Genomic DNA, 18,974 nt, shown 5'->3' on the forward strand with positions numbered 1-18,974 from the left:
TTTTTTTTTTTTTTTTTTTTTATACACGGAGTCTCACTCTGTCACACAGGCTGGAGTGCAGTAGCACGATCTCGGCTCAATGCAGCCTCCACCTCCTGGGTTCAAGCGATTCTCCTGCCTCAGCCTCCCGAGCAGCTGGGACTACAAGTGCGTGCCACCACACCAGGCTAATTTTTGTATTTTTAGTACAGATGGGATTTCACCATCTTATCCAGGCTGGTCTCGAACTCCTGACCTCAGGTGATCTGCCTGCCTCAGCCTCCCGAAGTGCTGGGATTACAGGAGTGAGCCACTGCACCCAGCCCTCTTCTGCAATTTCAATAATCAATTGTGCTATTTGCCTTTCTTTCAGCAATGAGATTTTATTTTTCTTTCCCAATTATTTCAAACATGAACTTTGGTTCCAGAGAACTAGTATTTCCTTGATTTATAAATTGAGGGCAGCTGGGCACGGTGGCTCACGCCTGTAATCCCAGCACTTTGGGAGGCCAAGGCAGGCAGATCACTGGAGGTCAGGGGATCAAGACCAGCCTGGCAAAGACCCCCTCCAAGTGGGCTGCAGTGAGGAGAGCGTGGCACCAGGCCAGGATGCTCCTGCCAGGAACACAGGATCTGCACATGTTTAGGAGGAAACGCTGGGCAGACCCAGCTTGGAGTCATCTCTGCTCTTTACATCTGTTAAGGCTGTGAAAACTGAGAGTCGGCCAGATGCAGTGGCTCACGCCTGTAATCCCAGCACTCTGGGATGCCGAGGCGAATGGATCACTTGAGGCCAGGAGTTCCAGACCAGCCTGACCAACATGGTGAAGCCCAGTCTCTACCAAAAATACAAAAAATTAGCCGGGTATATTGGCACGCACCTGTAATCCCAGCTACTTGGGAGGCTGAGGCAGGAGAATCCTTGAACCCAGGAAGCAGAGGTCGCAGTGAGCCGAGATCATGCCATTGTGACAGGAGAGAAACTCTGTCTCAAAAAAAAATTATATGTTTACAACAGGTGCATTCCTCCTCTTGCTTTCTGAGGACGCCCTGCTATGTAGCTGAGTAGTCGCTAACAAACTATCTTAACTTCACTATACTCTGTGACTTGCCAAAAGGTCTTTCCCATGTGAAATCCAAAAACCTGTTCTTGGGGTCTAGGACAAGACCCATTTTATAATGACAAAACTATACAAATTCTAGAGGAAAACATGGAAAGAAAGCTATGTGACCTTGCGTTTGGCCATGAGTTTTAACACGACACTATCAGAGGCATTTGAACCCCTCCTCTATATGAACTCCAGGGTGGTTTATGTTCCACTGGCTAAGAGAAAGTTTTCTTCAAAAATGTGACATGATTTGAGGTCAAACATTAATATCAAGTAAACTCAAAAGATTGAGAAGCTAGCATTAGTTCTGGGAAAACCAGAAGTGTGCCTTTTTTTGGAAATAATCATTGGTAGCACAAACTTAAGAATCTCCAAAGGAAATATAAATGAGTTATTAACTTACAGTTTTCACCAATTAAGATATAAATGAAGTTAATGAAATCCGGAAATACAATTTCACTGTTTTTAATGTTCATTAAAAAAAAAAATCCTTATCAAATAGCCCCAGTAAGTCACCAATTAAGTCTTTACTACTTAGAAGCAAAATCCACCTATGTCCTGAACACTATCCACTTTACAAGCCTCATTATATGTACTGGAGACAAAATTCAGAAATAAATAAATATACATGTACATGTATACAAATATATTTCAAATTAAAAAATACTTTTAGAGAGTGGTATGTATTACATTTAGAAATTAATAACGAAGTAAATTATGGGATGTCATCCACGCCTGTCCCAAAGGTACCGAATTTAGAAATCATCTCAGGTGCGGAGCAGGACAGGTTGAAAACAGGAATGACATGAACCCGCGCGGAACAGCTGCCGGCGCGGTGTCCAGGGCAGCACCCCGCCCGGTCCCGGCCCCTCCAGCCCCGGGCCCGACCCCTCCTACGCCTCTGCCTCGACGCGAACGCGGAGCCCGAGCGCGCGTCACGCCGTGTGGGGCCGAAGAGGCTGCTACCCAGAGGCGGAGTGCGGGCTCGCGAGGGTCCCCGCCCCACTCTCGCTCCCGCCAGCACCAACGGACTCGCGTCCTCGCCGCGCGCCGACTCGGGAGCAGCACCGCCCCCGGCACAGGAGCCTCACGCGCCTCTTACCTAACAGGAAGTTGTGTGGAAGCAGCGCGGACCCACGGCGCACCGAACGCACTCCAACAGAACCCGACGCAGACACGCGCTTTCAACCGGCGGAGACACCGGCAGGGCCAGAAACGCGCGCAGCGGGGGCCGGAGGTCGGTAAGCGCCCCGCCCCTGCCCGAGGCCCCGCCCCGCCCCGGCCCCGCCCCTGCCCGAGACCCCGCCCCGGCCCGGCCCCGCCTTTTTCTCTGCCTCCCCTCCCTGCACGTACGGGCCCCGCCCCTCGCGCGACGTGTTTTGTTGACCGGGAAACGGGTTCTCCGGAGCCAAGGTCCGCTCGGGTGAGTGCCCTCCGCTTTTTGTGGCCAAACCCAGCCACGCAGTCCCCTTCCTGCGGCATCCTCCACACCCGGGGCCTGCTGGTCTCCGCGGATGTCACAGGCTCGGCAACCGCCCTCCTGTCGGCGGGGAGTCCCGCGACGCCCGGAAATGCTCCGGAGCCTGTCGCTCAGCTGCCAGATCTGCGTCTGTGTCCGGTTCCGTCACTGAGGTCGCCCCTGTCCGGCCCTTCCTCCCTAGGTCTCTTCACCGTCCGCCCATCCTGTCGCGCGCCGCGTCAGGTCCCCATTCGGCATGTGGCTTGTCTTCCGTCGTCCCCACCCTCGCCCCTCTTGGCCCCTCAGGGCAGCCCTGGGATTCGGCAGACGCCAGTCCTCCCTGAGATGCTTCCCCATCCTTCCCTCCGCCAGGCCCTACGTCTCCGCAAACCCCACGCTTCGGGGTGGCCGCCTCAGACAGGACCCTGAGTCCGAGACTGGGGTAGGGGACCTGCCCGATCCTGTAACAACCCTCGTGCTTCTGCGCAATCGCCTCCCACTAGCGGTGAGTGTTGGGTGTTTACCTTCCCGGTGTCCCACTGAGAAGCGGGCTCTTCCTTGGCGGGGGCTTCTTCATTGCCTCGCTGTGGGTGTCGAGGTGGGGCAGGAGAGTGAGGAGAAAACAGAGAGGAGGGAGGTAGAGCCAACGAGCGAGAAAAGGGGAGGGAAATTTAGATGGAAAGTGGATGGGTCTGAGGAATTTGAACAAACACTGACAATGAAGGAGAGTGACCTGAGCAAGTAGTAGTGGGGTAAATGGAAATAGACAAAATGGGAATCAGCAGAGATATGGAGGACAGAATACAATGAGGAGGCCTTGACCGTCAGTAGCAGAGAGGGCAACAGAAGCCTAATTCCCAAATTCCTTAGATGGTTTTCTGATTTCCAAATTAGTTTCCCTTTTAAATTTATTGTGTCAGGTTCAGCTTATGAGGCCTCAATACTTTTCAGTCTTAATTGTATATTGAAAATACTTTTTGTTTACTAAATACTTTTTACATTAATTCAGTGTGCACTCCGTAAGGATATTGATGATTTGAGTTAGTTTAGTATTCAACAGCTTCCTCTATTCCTTTATATGATCTCTGTATTTAATGGCTGTGGCATAAAGTTTCCAACTAAGTATAAGTATCAAGTTTTCTTTGTGCTGTTTTCTGCAAATATTGAAGGATGACCTGGATTGTCCTAGAACTTTGTTCCAACAGATTACATGTGTTCATAATGAATAAATTGCTCAAAGATATTTCCAAAGCTCACCTTTTATGTTTTTCAGTTCCAATAATTACATCTTTTTAAGGTTTATATTTTTTGATGACTTAATGTGATGTTCTGGAGAAGACAAATGCTTTTAATCAATATGATTAAAACCGTGAAAGACAAATCGCTGTTACTTAAGAGTGTGACATATGATCTGAAATCTTTAGGGGGCAGGGATGTTAAGGGAAAACTGCCGCTATCGTATCAAGGTCATGCCATTCCTGTGAAGCTGGTGCTGGTTACTCTCTACTGGCTTCTGTTCACCTTTCCACCGGCCCCAAGACACACACATAGTGACACAAGGCAGTGGACAGGGAAAGAGCAAGACTTTATAAAGTAAGCACAGAACAAAGGTATCTTTCTAATGAGTAGGAGGTGTTGGTTCTGGGAAGGAAGCTTGGTTTTTGGGTATTCAGGATCCAGAAGTGAGAGAGCCTGGGAAGTTCAGGAACCAGAGAAAGAAAAAGACTTGCCCATTCTCACCCATGACCCTGTGCTCAGCAGGTACTAGCAGAGACTTCAGGCTCTGTGACTAAAAGGGGTCAGACCAGTTGATATACCCACAGCTGCCATGTAAGGATGTGTGTGGACTTCACTAGGGAAGAACGGTGTTATGAAAGAAGGGGCAGGAAAACTCACCTGTTGGTCTCCATGTAGACGTTTATTGTCCTGAATTCCTGGAGGTTCAGTGAAAAGCAGAAGATTGTCTTTTACACATGTTGAGTTATGCCCCCATATATGTGGTTGTGGTAAAGAAAGAGGGTGTGTTGATGAGAGGTCCTGAAATGCATTTTCCTAATACTCAGCAGGGGCTTCTCAAGAAGGATCTTCCCTAAGAAAGAAGCTCAGAGAACAAAAATGGAGAAGGATTAGATATGGCACTTTCACTGGAAAAAGTCATGTTATTCATTGATTGTTTTGTCATCTCCCTCCTTAAGTGTTGTTTTTAGGATGTGGTAATCTCTGACCCTGCCTAACACATTTCCCAACTCACCCATAGCCTTCCCTTAACGTCCTCCCATCTTCACACTATCACACTGTGACCCAGTGAATTCGAACTTGCGAAGTTCCATTCGGGGGGTCATATGGGAAGGGCTTCACACCCAGACATAGATTATAGATGGGAAGTGGGCCACATGGTGTCAGTGAGGCAAGTATGGATCGTTTAGGGACAATGCACTGTCAGAACTTTGTTGACCATGATTAGAGAAACTGTGCATATTAGTAGTGAATTAGTGTCAGGAATACCTGACAAATCCTGGAAAAGAAGATTGATGAGAGGAAATGTGTTCTGCCCAACTGTATAATGCATTTGAAGCTTAAAACAATGAATCAGTATTGATCTGGTCACAAAATATTAATGATTTGAATTAAAAAGAAAAGTTTAGAAAATGATAGCTTTGACAAATTGGGGTAGCATTTCATCCACACGATGGAGTGTGTTTTGTTCAGTAATTGATTTAAAAATGGAATCAACCTAAGTGTCTAACAGGAGGGAGTTTTATAAATTGTTCACAGAGCATCTGTTCCAAGGAGGCCTTGATGTTCATAGATTTGTAAAGAATGCTGTTTACTAGCACACTGACTCCTCTGCAAATGTCTGAGGGTTCCTCCACTTGGGGCAAGTTGGGGGTTTGATCGCAGAGTAAATAAATGGTGCATTTTATAATGTAATATATTCTAGCAAGATGCAGCCCACAAACTGTATAGATACTCTTATGTACCACGTAAAGTTCATGTACTACTTTAACCAGAACTTGATACTGTATGTATGTTTTTTTTTAGATTTGGATAAAATGACAACTCATTGTTATTTCCAGTTCACAAAGTAATTGTGAGGCTGAATAAATTTTATTATTTTATAGACATATATGTAAAATGAATTTTTCTATGAAACTCATTTTTGATGTATATTAGATGCTATTTTATATTCTGTAGTTTAATTATATGTACGCACACACAAACACACACTTCGGTGTCTTATTATGTTTCTGCAGTGAAACCAAAATCCTTCCTTCACGTCCTTTGATTTTGTTTTCCTCAGGAAGGCAGGAGCTATTGTATATGATAAAATATTATGTTTTATTCAGTCCACTTATGAAATTGTTTAACATTGTTATAAATATTTATATAACTTATTTTAAATTTCCAAATAACATAGGTTACATGAAATTTGACAACTTAATTTTTTTCTTTTCACAACTATTTTGACTGTACACTCACCAAAAATCAAAATTTAGACAAAATTGACTTTTAGACTAATTCTCATTTTTTACATGTAAAAGACCACATGGGACTTTTAAGTCTAGGTTGCCCTGAGTCTACAGTCACGGAGGTTTTATGTCACTATGTCCTCCATACTAATAATATGATTTTCAGGCTTTATTCATGTCATTTTTATATCCTCATTAAGTTTTAAAATTTATTTACTTGAGTCTACAAATTTATTTCAAATCGTAGTCATAATATTTGGCTGTTGTAAATAGACACTGATTTTGCGTGTTTGCTTTTTTTAAGGACTAATGTTGCTGGACAGGCAGGTATTAGAGACAGGGTGGATCTGCTGGACAGGCAGGTAGTGTAGATGGCGTGGATCTACCGGCCAGGCAGGTAGTGTAGACAGGGTGGATCTGTTGGGTAGGCAGGTAGTGTAGACAGGATGGATCTGCTGGACAGGCAGGCAGTATAGACAGAGTCGATCTGCTGGACAGGCCGGTAGTATAGACAGGGCGGATGTGCTGGCCAGGCAGGTAGTATAGAAAGGGCGGATCTGCTGGCCAGGCAGGTAGTGAAGACAGGGCGGATGTGCGGGCCAGGCAGGTAGTATAGAAAGGGCGGATCTGCTGGACAGGCAGGTAGTGTAGACAGGGTGGATCTGCTGGGCAGGCAGGTAGTGTAGACAGGGTAGATCTGCTGGATAGGCAGGTAGTATAGACAGGGTGAATCTGCTGGACAGGCAGGTAGTGTAGACAGGGTGGATCTGCTGGACAGGCAGGTAGTGTAGATAGGGTGGACCTGCTGGACAAGCAGCTAGTGTAGACAGGGTGGACCTGCTGGACAAGCAGGTAGTGTAGACAGGGTGGATCTGCTGGCCAGGCAGGTAGTGTAGATAGCATGGATCTATTGGCTAGGCAGGTAGTGTAGACAGGGCGGATCTGCTGGACAGGCAGGTAGTATAGACAGGGTGGATGTGCTGGAGAGGCAGGTAGTATAGAGAGGGCGGATCTGCTGGACAGGCAGGTAGTGTAGAGAGAGTGGATCTGCTGGACAGGCAAGTAGTATAGACAGGGCGGGTCTGCTGGACAGGGAGGTAGTGGAGATAGCATGGAACTACTGGCCAGGCAGGTACTGTAGACAGGGTGGATCTGCTGGGCAGGGAGGTAGCGTAGACAGGGTGGACCTGCTGGATAGGCAGGTAGTGTAGAAAGGGTGGATCTGCTTGATAGGCAGGTAGTATAGACAGGGTGGATCTCCTCGACAGGCAGGTAGTGTAGATAGCGGGGATCTACTGGCCAGCCAGGTAATGTAGACAGGGTGAATCTACTGGCCAGCCAGGTAGTGTAGACAGGGTGGATCTGCTGGGCAGGCAGGTAGTGTAGACAGGGTGCATCTGCAGGAGAAGCAGGTAGTGTAGACAGGGTGGATCTGCTGGCCAGGCAGGTAGTGTAGATAGCGTGGATCTGCTGGCCAGGCAGGTAGTATAGACAGGGTGGATCTGCTGGGCAGTCAGGTAGTGTAGACAGGGTGGATCGGCTGGACAGGCAGGTAGTGTAGATAGGGTGCACGTGCTGGACAGGCTGGCAGTGTAGACAGGGTGGACCTGCTGGACAAGCAGGTAGTGTAGACAGGGTGCATCTGCTGGCAAGGCATGTAGTTGTAGATAGCTTGGATCTACTGGCCAGGCAGGTAGTGTAGACAGGGTCGATGTGCTGGATACGCAGGTAGTATAGAGAGGGTGGATCTGCTGGACAGACAGGTAGTGTAGACGGGGTGGATCTGCTGGCAGGCACATAGTGTAGACAGGGTGGACGTGCTGGACAAGCAGGTAGCGTAGAGAGGGTGGATCTGCTGGCCAGGCAGGTAGTGTAGACAGGGTGGATCTGCTGGGCAAGCAGGTAGTGTATACAGGGTTTACCTGCTGGATAGGCAGGTAGTATAGACAGGGTGGATCTGCTCGAAAGGCAGGTAGTATAGACAGGGTGGATCTGCTGGACAGGCAGGGAGTGTAGATAGCATGGATCTAATGGCCAGGCAGGTAGTGTAGACAGGGTGGATGTGCTGGGCAGGCAGGTAGTGTAGACAGGGTGGACCTGCTGGACAAGCAAGTGGTGTAGACAGGGCGGATCTGCTGGCCAGGCAGGTAGTGTAGATAGCGTGGATCTACTGGCCAGGGAGGTAGTATAGACAGGGTGGATATGCTGGGCAGGCAGATAGTGTAGACAGGGTGGATATACTGGACAAGCAGGTAGTGTAGACAGGGCGGATCTGCTGGGCAGGCAGGTAGTGTAGACAGGGCGGACCTGCTGGGCAGGCACGTAGTTTAGACAGGGTGGTCTGCTGGACAGGCAGGTAGTATAGACACGGTGGATCTGCTGGCCAGGCAGGTAGTATAGACAGGGTGGGTCAGCTGGCCAGGGAGGGAGTATAGACAGGGTGGATCTGCTGGACAGGCAGGTAGTATAGACAGGGTGTATCTGCTGGCCAGGTAGGTAGTGTAGATAGCGTGGAGATAATGGCCATGCAGGTAGTGTAGACAGGGTGGATCTGCTGGCCAGGCAGGTAGTGTAGATAGCGTGGATCTACTGGACAGGAAGGTAGTGTAGACCGGGTGGACCTGCTGGGCAGGCAGGTAGTGTAGACAGGGTGGATCTGCTGACCAGGCAGGTATTATAGATAGGGTGGATCTGCTGGACAGGCAGGTAGTATAGACAGGGCGGATCTGCTGGCCAGGGAGGTAGTATAGACAGGGCGGATATGCTGGACAGGCAGGTAGTGTAGACAGGGTGGATCTGCTGGGCAGGCAGGTAGTGTAGACAGGGTGCATCTGCAGGAGAAGCAGGTAGTGTAGACAGGGTGGATCTGCTGGCCAGGCAGGTAGTGTAGATAGCGTGGATCTGCTGGCCAGGCAGGTAGTATAGACAGGGTGGATCTGCTGGGCAGTCAGGTAGTGTAGACAGGGTAGATCTGCTGGATAGGCAGGTAGAATAGACAGGGTGGATCTGCTGGACAGGCAGGCAGTGTAGACAGGGTGGATCGGCTGGACAGGCAGGTAGTGTAGATAGGGTGCACGTGCTGGACAGGCTGGCAGTGTAGACAGGGTGGACCTGCTGGACAAGCAGGTAGTGTAGACAGGGTGCATCTGCTGGCAAGGCATGTAGTTGTAGATAGCTTGGATCTACTGGCCAGGCAGGTAGTGTAGACAGGGTCGATGTGCTGGATAGGCAGGTAGTATAGAGAGGGTGGATCTGCTGGACAGGCAGGTAGTGGAGATAGCGTGGATCTACTGGCCAGGCAGGTAGTGTAGACAGGGTGGATCTGCTGGGCAAGCAGGTAGTGTATACAGGGTTTACCTGCTGGATAGGCAGGTAGTATAGACAGGGTGGATCTGCTCGAAAGGCAGGTAGTATAGACAGGGTGGATCTGCTGGACAGGCAGGGAGTGTAGATAGCATGGATCTAATGGCCAGGCAGGTAGTGTAGACAGGGTGGATGTGCTGGGCAGGCAGGTAGTGTAGACAGGGTGGACCTGCTGGACAAGCAAGTGGTGTAGACAGGGCGGATCTGCTGGCCAGGCAGGTAGTGTAGATAGCGTGGATCTACTGGCCAGGGAGGTAGTGTAGACAGGGTGGATATACTGGACAAGCAGGTAGTGTAGACAGGGCGGATCTGCTGGGCAGGCAGGTAGTGTAGACAGGGCGGACCTGCTGGGCAGGCACGTAGTTTAGACAGGGTGGTCTGCTGGACAGGCAGGTAGTATAGACACGGTGGATCTGCTGGCCAGGCAGGTAGTATAGACAGGGTGGGTCAGCTGGCCAGGGAGGGAGTATAGACAGGGTGGATCTGCTGGACAGGCAGGTAGTATAGACAGGGTGTATCTGCTGGCCAGGTAGGTAGTGTAGATAGCGTGGAGATAATGGCCACGCAGGTAGTGTAGACAGGGTGGATCTGCTGGCCAGGCAGGTAGTGTAGATAGCGTGGATCTACTGGACAGGAAGGTAGTGTAGACCGGGTGGACCTGCTGGGCAGGCAGGTAGTGTAGACAGGGTGGATCTGCTGACCAGGCAGGTATTATAGATAGGGTGGATCTGCTGGACAGGCAGGTAGTATAGACAGGGCGGGTCTGCTGGCCAGGGAGGTAGTATAGACAGGGCGGATATGCTGGACAGGCAGGTAGTGTAGACAGGGTAGATCTGCGGGACAGGCAGGTAATATAGACAGGGTGGATCAGCTGGACAGGCAGGTAGTGTAGAGAGGATGGATCTGATGGACAGGCAGGTAGTGTAGATAGGGTGGACCTGCTGGACAGGCAGCTAGTGCAGACAGGGTGGATCTGCTGGCCAGGCAGGTAGTGTGGATAGCGTGGATCTATTGGCCAGGCAGGTAGTGTAGAAAGGGCAGATCTGCTGGTCAGGTAGGTAGTATAGACAGGGCGGATCTGCTGGACAGGCAGGTAGTGGAGATAGCGTGGATGTATTGGCCTGGCAGGTAGTATAGACAGGGTGGATCTGCTGGCCCGGCAGATAGTGTAGATAGCATGGATCTACTGGCCAGGTAGGTAGTGTAGATGGGGTCGATCTACTGGGCAGGGGGTAGTGTAGACAGGGTAGACCTGCTGGATGGGCAGGTTGTATAGACAGGGTGGGTCTGCTCAATGAGCAGGTAGTATAGACAGGGTGGATTGCAGGACAGGCAGGTAGTGTAGACAGAGTGGATCTGCTGGACAGGCAGGTAGTGTAGACAGGGTGGACCTGCTGGACAAGTAGGTAGAGTAGACAGGGTGGATCTGCTCGCCAGGTAGGTAATGAAGACAGGGTGATCCTGCTGGGCAGGTAGGTAGTGTAGACAGGGTAGATATGCTGGATAGGCAGGTAGTATAGACAGGGTGGATCTGCTGGACAGGCAGGTAGTGTAGACAGGGTGGATCTGCTGGACAGGCAGGTGGTGTAGACAGGGTGGACGTGCTGGACAAGCAGGTAGAGTAGACAGGGTGGATCTGCTCGCCAGGTAGGTAGTGAAGAGAGGGTGGATCTGCTGGGCAGGCAGGTAGTTTAGACAAGGTAGATATGCTGGATAGGCAGGTAGTATAGACAGGGTGGATCTGCTGGACAGGCAGGTAGTATAGACAGGGTGGATCTGCTGGACAGGCAGGTAGTGTAGACAGGGTGGATCTGCTGGACAGGCAGGTGGTGTAGACAGGGTGGACGTGCTGGACAAGCAGGTAGAGTAGAGAAGGTGGATCTGCTCACCAGGTAGGTAGTGAAGAGAGGGTGGATCTGCTGGGCAGGCAGGTAGTTTAGACAAGGTAGATATGCTGGATAGGCAGGTAGTATAGACAGGGTGGATCTGCTGGACAGGCAGGTAGTATAGACAGGGTGGATCTGCTGGACAGGCAGGTAGTGTACTTAGGGTGCAGCTGCTGGACAGGCAGGTAGTGTAGACAGGGTGGACCTGCTGGACAAGGATGTAGTGTAGACAGGGTGGATCTCCTGGTCAAGCAGGTAGTGTAGACAGGGTGGACCTGCTGGACAGGCAAGTAGTGTAGACAGTGCAGATCTGCTGGCCAGGCAGGTAGTGTAGATTGCGTGGATCTACTGGCCAGGCAGGTAGTATAGACAGGGTGGATCTGCTGAGCAGGCAGGTAGTGTAGACAGGGTGGATCCGCTGGACAAGCAGGTTGTGTAGACAGGGCGGATCTGCTGTGTAGTCAGGTAGTATGGGCAGGGCGGATCTGCTGGGCAGGCAGGTAGTGTAGACAGGATGGTCTGCTGGACAGGCAGGTACTGTAGACACGGTGGATCTGCTGGCCAGGCAGGTAGTGTAGATAGCGTGGATCTGCTGGCCAGCAAGGTAGTGTAGACAGAGTGGATCTGCTGGACAGGCAGGTAGTGGAGACAGGGCGGATCGTACAAGCAGGTAGTATAGACAGGGTGGATCTGCTGGGCAGGCAGGTAGTGTAGACAGGGTAGATCTGCTGGACAGGCAAGTAGTATAGACAGGGCGGGTCTGCTGGACAGGTAGGTAGTGAAGATAGCGTGGAACTACTGGCCAGGCAGGTATTGTAGACAGGGTGGATCTGCTGGGCAGGCATGTAGTGTATACAGGGTGGACCTGCTGGACAAGCAGGTAGTGTAGACAGGGTAGATCTGCTGGCCCGGCAGGTAGTTTAGATAGCGTGGATCTACTGGCCAGGCAGGTAGTGTAGACAGGGTCGATCTACTGGGCAAGGGGTAGTGTAGACAGGGTGGACCTGATGGATGGGCAGGTTGTATAGACAGGGTGGATCTGCTCAATGGGCAGGTAGTATAGACAGGGTGGATCTGCTGGACAGGCAGGCAGTGTAGACAGAGTGGATCTGCTGGACAGGCAGGTAGTGTAGACAGGGTGGACCTGCTGGACAAGTAGGTAGAGTAGACAGGGTGGATCTGCTCGCCAGGTAGGTAGTGAAGACAGGGTGGATCTGCTCGCCAGGTAGGTAGTGAAGACAGGGTCGATCTGTTGGACAGGTAGGTAGTGTAGACAGGGTAGATATGCTGGATAGGCAGGTAGTATAGACAGGGTGGATCTGCTGGACAGGCAGGTAGTGTAGACAGGGTGGATCTGCTGGATAGGCAGGTAGTGTATTTAGGGTGCACCTGCTGGACAGGCAGGTAGTGTAGACAGGGTGGATCTGCTGAACCCGCAGGTAGAGTAGACAGGGTGAATCTGCTCTCCAGGTAGGTAGTGAAGACAGGGTGGATCTGCTGGGCAGGTAGGTAGTGAAGACAGGGTCGATCTGTTGGACAGGTAGGTGGTGTAGACAGGGTAGATATGCTGGATAGGCAGGTAGTATAGACAGTGTGGATCTGCTGGACAGGCAGGTGGTGTAGACAGGGTGGACGTGCTGGACAAGCAGGTAGAGTAGACAGGGTGGATCTGCTCGCCAGGTAGGTAGTGAAGAGAGGGTGGATCTGCTGGGCAGGCAGGTAGTTTAGACAAGGTAGATATGCTGGATAGGCAGGTAGTATAGACAGGGTGGATCTGCTGGACAGGCAGGTAGTATAGACAGGGTGGATCTGCTGGACAGGCAGGTAGTGTAGACAGGGTGGATCTGCTGGACAGGCAGGTGGTGTAGACAGGGTGGACGTGCTGGACAAGCAGGTAGAGTAGACAGGGTGAATCTGCTCTCCAGGTAGGTAGTGAAGACAGGGTGGATCTGCTGGGCAGGTAGGTAGTGAAGACAGGGTCGATCTGTTGGACAGGTAGGTGGTGTAGACAGGGTAGATATGCTGGATAGGCAGGTAGTATAGACAGTGTGGATCTGCTGGACAGGCAGGTGGTGTAGACAGGGTGGACGTGCTGAACAAGCAGGTAGAGTAGACAGGGTGGATCTGCTCGCCAGGTAGGTAGTGAAGAGAGGGTGGATCTGCTGGGCAGGCAGGTAGTTTAGACAAGGTAGATATGCTGGATAGGCAGGTAGTATAGACAGGGTGGATCTGCTGGACAGGCAGGTAGTATAGACAGGGTGGATCTGCTGGACAGGCAGGTAGTGTACTTAGGGTGCAGCTGCTGGACAGGCAGGTAGTGTAGACAGGGTGGACCTGCTGGACAAGGATGTAGTGTAGACAGGGTGGATCTGCTGTCCAGGCAGGTAGAGTAGAGAGGGTCAATCTGCTGGACAGGAAGGTAGTAAAGAGAGGATGGATCTGCTGGGCAGGCAGGTAGAGGAGATAGCATGGATCTACTGGCCAGACAGGGTGGACCTGCAGGATAAGCAAGTAGTGTAGACAGTGTGGATCTGCTGGACAGGCAGGTAGTGTAGATAGCGTGGATCTGCTGGCCTGATAGGGAGTATAGACAGGGCGGATCTGCTGGTCAGGTAGGTAGTGTAGACAGGGCGGATCTGCTGGCCAGGCATGTAGTGTAGATAGGGTGGATCTACTGGCCAGGCAGGTAGTGTAGACAGGGCGGATCTGCTGGACAGGCAAGTAGTATAGACAGGGTGGATGTGCTGGAGAGGCAGGTAGTATAGACAGGGTGGATCTGCTGGACAGGCAGGTAGTGTAGACAGAGTGGATCTGCTGGACAGGCAAGTAGTATAGACAGGGCATGTCTTCTGGACAGGCAGGTAATGGCTATAGCGTGGAACTACTGGCCAGGCAGGTACTATAGACAGGTTGGATCTGCTGGGAAGGCAGGTAGGGTATACAGGGTGGACCTGCTTAAGAAGCAGGTAGTGATGACAGGATGGATCTGCTGGCCAGGCAGGTAGTGTAGATAGTGTGGATCTACTGGACAAGCAGGTAGTGTAGACAGCGTGGACCTGCTGGATAGGCAGGTAGTATAGACAGGGTGAATCTGCTCAACAGGCAGGTAGTATAGACAGGGTGGATCTGCTGGACAGGCAGGTAGTGGAGATAGGGTGGAACTACTGGCCAGGCAGGTAGTGTAGACAGGGTGGATCTGCTGGGCAGGCAGGTAGTGTATACAGGGTGAACCTGCTGGACTAGCAGGTAGTGTAGACAGGGTGGATCTCCTGGTCAAGCAGGTAGTGTAGACAGGGTGGACCTGCTGGACAGGCAAGTAGTGTAGACAGTGCGGATCTGCTGGCCAGGCAGGTAGTGTAGATTGCGTGGATCTACTGGCCAGGCAGGTAGTATAGACAGGGTGGATCTGCTGAGCAGGCAGGTAGTGTAGACAGGGTGGATCCGCTGGACAAGCAGGTTGTGTAGACAGGGCGGATCTGCTGTGTAGTCAGGTAGTATGGGCAGGGCGGATCTGCTGGGCAGGCAGGTAGTGTAGACAGGATGGTCTGCTGGACAGGCAGGTACTGTAGACACGGTGGATCTGCTGGCCAGGCAGGTAGTGTAGATAGCGTGGATCTGCTGGCCAGCAAGGTAGTGTAGACAGAGTGGATCTGCTGGACAGGCAGGTAGTGGAGACATGGCGGATCGTACAAGCAGGTAGTATAGACAGGGTGGATCTGCTGGGCAGGCAGGTAGTGTAGACAGGGTAGATCTGCTGGACAGGCAAGTAGTATAGACAGGGCGGGTCTGCTGGACAGGTAGGTAGTGAAGATAGCGTGGAACTACTGGCCAGGCAGGTATTGTAGACAGGGTGGATCTGCTGGGCAGGCATGTAGTGTATACAGGGTGGACCTGCTGGACAAGCAGGTAGTGTAGACAGGGTAGATCTGCTGGCCCGGCAGGTAGTTTAGATAGCGTGGATCTACTGGCCAGGCAGGTAGTGTAGACAGGGTCGATCTACTGGGCAAGGGGTAGTGTAGACAGGGTGGACCTGATGGATGGGCAGGTTGTATAGACAGGGTGGATCTGCTCAATGGGCAGGTAGTATAGACAGGGTGGATCTGCTGGACAGGCAGGCAGTGTAGACAGAGTGGATCTGCTGGACAGGCAGGTAGTGTAGACAGGGTGGACCTGCTGGACAAGTAGGTAGAGTAGACAGGGTGGATCTGCTCGCCAGGTAGGTAGTGAAGACAGGGTGGATCTGCTCGCCAGGTAGGTAGTGAAGACAGGGTCGATCTGTTGGACAGGTAGGTAGTGTAGACAGGGTAGATATGCTGGATAGGCAGGTAGTATAGACAGGGTGGATCTGCTGGACAGGCAGGTAGTGTAGACAGGGTGGATCTGCTGGATAGGCAGGTAGTGTATTTAGGGTGCACCTGCTGGACAGGCAGGTAGTGTAGACAGGGTGGATCTGCTGAACCCGCAGGTAGAGTAGACAGGGTGAATCTGCTCTCCAGGTAGGTAGTGAAGACAGGGTGGATCTGCTGGGCAGGTAGGTAGTGAAGACAGGGTCGATCTGTTGGACAGGTAGGTGGTGTAGACAGGGTAGATATGCTGGATAGGCAGGTAGTATAGACAGTGTGGATCTGCTGGACAGGCAGGTAGTGTAGACAGGGTGGACCTGCTGGACAAGTAGGTAGAGTAGACAGGGTGGATCTGCTCGCCAGGTAGGTAGTGAAGACAGGGTGGATCTGCTCGCCAGGTAGGTAGTGAAGACAGGATCGATCTGTTGGACAGGTAGGTAGTGTAGACAGGGTAGATATGCTGGATAGGCAGGTAGTATAGACAGGGTGGATCTGCTGGACAGGCAGGTAGTGTAGACAGGGTGGATCTGCTGGATAGGCAGGTAGTGTATTTAGGGTGCACCTGCTGGACAGGCAGGTAGTGTAGACAGGGTGGATCTGCTGAACCAGCAGGTAGAGTAGACAGGGTGAATCTGCTCTCCAGGTAGGTAGTGAAGACAGGGTGGATCTGCTGGGCAGGTAGGTAGTGAAGACAGGGTCGATCTGTTGGACAGGTAGGTGGTGTAGACAGGGTAGATATGCTGGATAGGCAGGTAGTATAGACAGTGTGGATCTGCTGGACAGGCAGGTACTGTAGACAGGGTCGATCTGCTGGACAAGGATGTAGTGTAGACAGGGTGGATCTGCTGGTAAGGCAGGTAGTGTAGATAGCGTGGATCTGCTGGCCAGGCAGGTAGAGTAGAGGGGGTCAATCTGCTGGACAGGAAGGTAGTAAAGAGAGGATGGATCTACTGGCCAGGCAGGTAGTGTCGACAGCTTGGATCTGCTGGCAGGCACGTAGTGTAGACAGGGTGGACCTGCTGAACAAGCAGGTAGTGTAGACATGGTGGATCTGCTGGGCAGGCAGGTAGTGTAGATAGCGTGGATGTACTGGGCAGTCAGGTAGTGTAGAAAGGGTGGATCTGCTGGGCAGGTAGGTAGCGTAGACAGGGTGGATCTGCTGGACAGGTAGGTAGTATGGACTGGGTGGATCTGCTGGACAGGCAAGTAGTATAGACAGGGCGGATCTGCTGGCCAGGGAGTTAGTATAGACATGGCGGATCTGCTGGACAGGCACGTAGTGTATAGAGGGTGGACCTGCTGGACAAGCAGGTAGTGTAGACAGGGTGGATCTGCTGGCCAGGCACGTAGTGTAGATAGCGTGGATCTACTGGCCAGGCAGGGAGAATAGACAGGGTGGATCTGCTGAGCAGGCAGGTAGTGTAGACAGGGTAGGTCTGCAGATAGGCAGGTAGTATATACAGGGTGGATCTGCTGGACAGGCAGGTAGTGTAGACAGGGTGGATCTGCTGGACGGGCAGGTAGTGTAGATAGGGTGGACCTGCTGGACGGGCAGCTAGTGTAGACAGGGTGTACCTGCTGGACAAACAGGTAGTGTATACAGGGTGGTTCTGCTTGCCAGGCAGGTAGTGTAGATAGCGTGGATCTATTGGCCAGGCAGGTAGTGTAGACAGGGCGGATCTGCTGTTCAGGTAGGTAGTGTAGACAGGGCGGATCTGATGGCCAGGCATGTAGTGTAGATAGGAGGGATCTACTGGCCAGGCAGGTAGTGTAGACAGGACGGATCTGCTGGACAGGCAGGTAGTATAGACATGGTGGATATGCTGGAGAGGCAGGTAGTATAGACAGGGCGGATCTGCTGGACAGGCAGGTAGTGTAGACAGAGTGGATCTGCTGGACAGGTAAGTAGTATAGAGAGGGTGGGTCTGATGGAGAGGCAGGTAGTATAGACAGTGTGGATCCGCTGGACAGGCAGGTAGTGTAGACACGGTGGATCTGCTGGACAGGCAGGTAGTGTAGTTAGGGTGGCTCTGCTGGACAGGAAGGGAATATAGATAGCGTGGACCTACTGGCCAGGCAGGTAGTGTAGACAGCTTGGATCTGCTGGCAGGCACGTATTGTAGTCAGGGTGGACCTGCTGGACAAGCAGGTAGTGTAGAAAGGGTAGACCTGCTGGCCAGGCAGGCAGTGTAGATAGCGTGGATCTACTGGCCAGGCAGGTAGTATAGACAGGGTGGACCTGCTGGACAAGCAGGTAGTATAGACAGGGTGGATCTGCTGGGCAGACAGGCAGTGTAGATAGCGTGGATCTACTGGCCAGGCAGGTAGTATAGACAGGGTGGATCTGCTGGGCAGTCAGGTAGTGTAGATAGGGTGGATCTACTGGCCAGGCAGTTAGTGTAGACAGGGGGGATCTGCTGGACAGGCAGGTAGTATAGACAGTGTGGATGTGCTGGAGAGGCAGGTAGCATAGACAGAGCGGATCTGCTGGACAGGCACGTAGTGTAGACAGAGTGGATCTGCTGGATAGGTAAGTAGTATAGAGAGGGCGGGTCTGCTGGACAGGCAGGTAGTGGAGATAGCATGGATCTATTGGCCTGGCAGGTAGTATAGGCAGGGTGGATCTGCTGGGTAGGCAGGTAGTGTAGACAGAGTAGACCTACTGGACAGGCAGGTAGTATAGACAGTGTGGATGTGCTCGAGAGGCAGGTAGCATAGACAGGGCGGATCTGCTGGACAGGCAGGTAGTGTAGACAGAGTGGATCTGCTGGACAGGCAAGTAGTATAGACAGGGCGTGTCTGCTGGACAGGCAAGTAGGGGAGATAGCGTGGAACTACTGCCCAGGCAGGTAGTGTAGACACGGTGGATCTGCTGGGAAGGCAGGTGGTGTATACAGGGTGTACCTGCTGGAGAAGCAGGTAGTGTAGAGAGGGTGGATCTGCTGGGCAGGCGGGTAGTGTTGACAGGGTGGACCTGCTGGACAAGCAAGTAGTGTAGACAGTGCGGATTTGCTGGCCAGGCAGGTAGTTTAGATTGCGTGGATCTACTGGTCAGGCAGGTAGTATAGACAGGGTGGATCTGCTGAGCAGGCAGGTAGTGTAGACAGGGTGGATCTGCTGGACAAGCAGGTAGTATAGACAGGGCGAATCTGCTGGGCAGGCAGGTAGTGTAGACAGCGTGGACCTGCTGGACAGGCAGATAGTATAGACAGGGTGGATCTGCTCGACAGGCAGGTAGTATAGACAGGTTGGATCTGCTGGACAGTAAGGTAGTGTAGATAGCGTGGGTCTACTGGCCAGCCAGGTAGTGTAGACAGGGTGGATCTGCTTTGCAGGCGGGTAGTGTAGACAGGGTGGACCTGCTG

At 51.9% G+C, this 18,974-nt stretch overlaps 3 protein-coding genes across 4 annotated transcripts in view; 2 read left to right on the forward strand and 1 right to left on the reverse strand.

Annotated features, from left to right (window-relative positions):
• The window catches only part of PDCD2 (programmed cell death 2), a 43,409-nt gene extending 41,124 nt beyond the window's left edge, over positions 1–2,285 (reverse strand). Inside the window, exon 1 of the mRNA XM_063812709.1 lies at positions 2,191–2,285. The gene's annotated coding sequence lies outside the window, so the exon portion shown is untranslated. The remainder of the gene's footprint in view (positions 1–2,190) is intronic.
• On the forward strand, positions 1,879–18,844 carry LOC134810227 (uncharacterized). The gene is made up of 2 exons (XM_063812710.1): positions 1,879–2,325; positions 2,750–18,844. The coding sequence occupies exons 1-2, from the start codon at positions 1,894–1,896 to the stop codon at positions 3,290–3,292; spliced, it is 975 nt and encodes a 324-aa protein (XP_063668780.1). The 5' UTR covers positions 1,879–1,893; the 3' UTR covers positions 3,293–18,844.
• Positions 2,920–18,974, forward strand: part of LOC112206648 (zinc-regulated GTPase metalloprotein activator 1A-like) — a 58,219-nt gene continuing 42,164 nt past the window's right edge. For both annotated transcript variants that reach the window (XM_063812712.1, XM_063812713.1), the window contains exon 1: positions 2,920–3,052. The gene's annotated coding sequence lies outside the window, so the exon portion shown is untranslated. The remainder of the gene's footprint in view (positions 3,053–18,974) is intronic.

This window comes from Pan troglodytes, chromosome 5, assembly GCF_028858775.2.
Source record: "Pan troglodytes isolate AG18354 chromosome 5, NHGRI_mPanTro3-v2.0_pri, whole genome shotgun sequence".
Lineage (NCBI taxonomy): Eukaryota > Metazoa > Chordata > Mammalia > Primates > Hominidae > Pan > Pan troglodytes.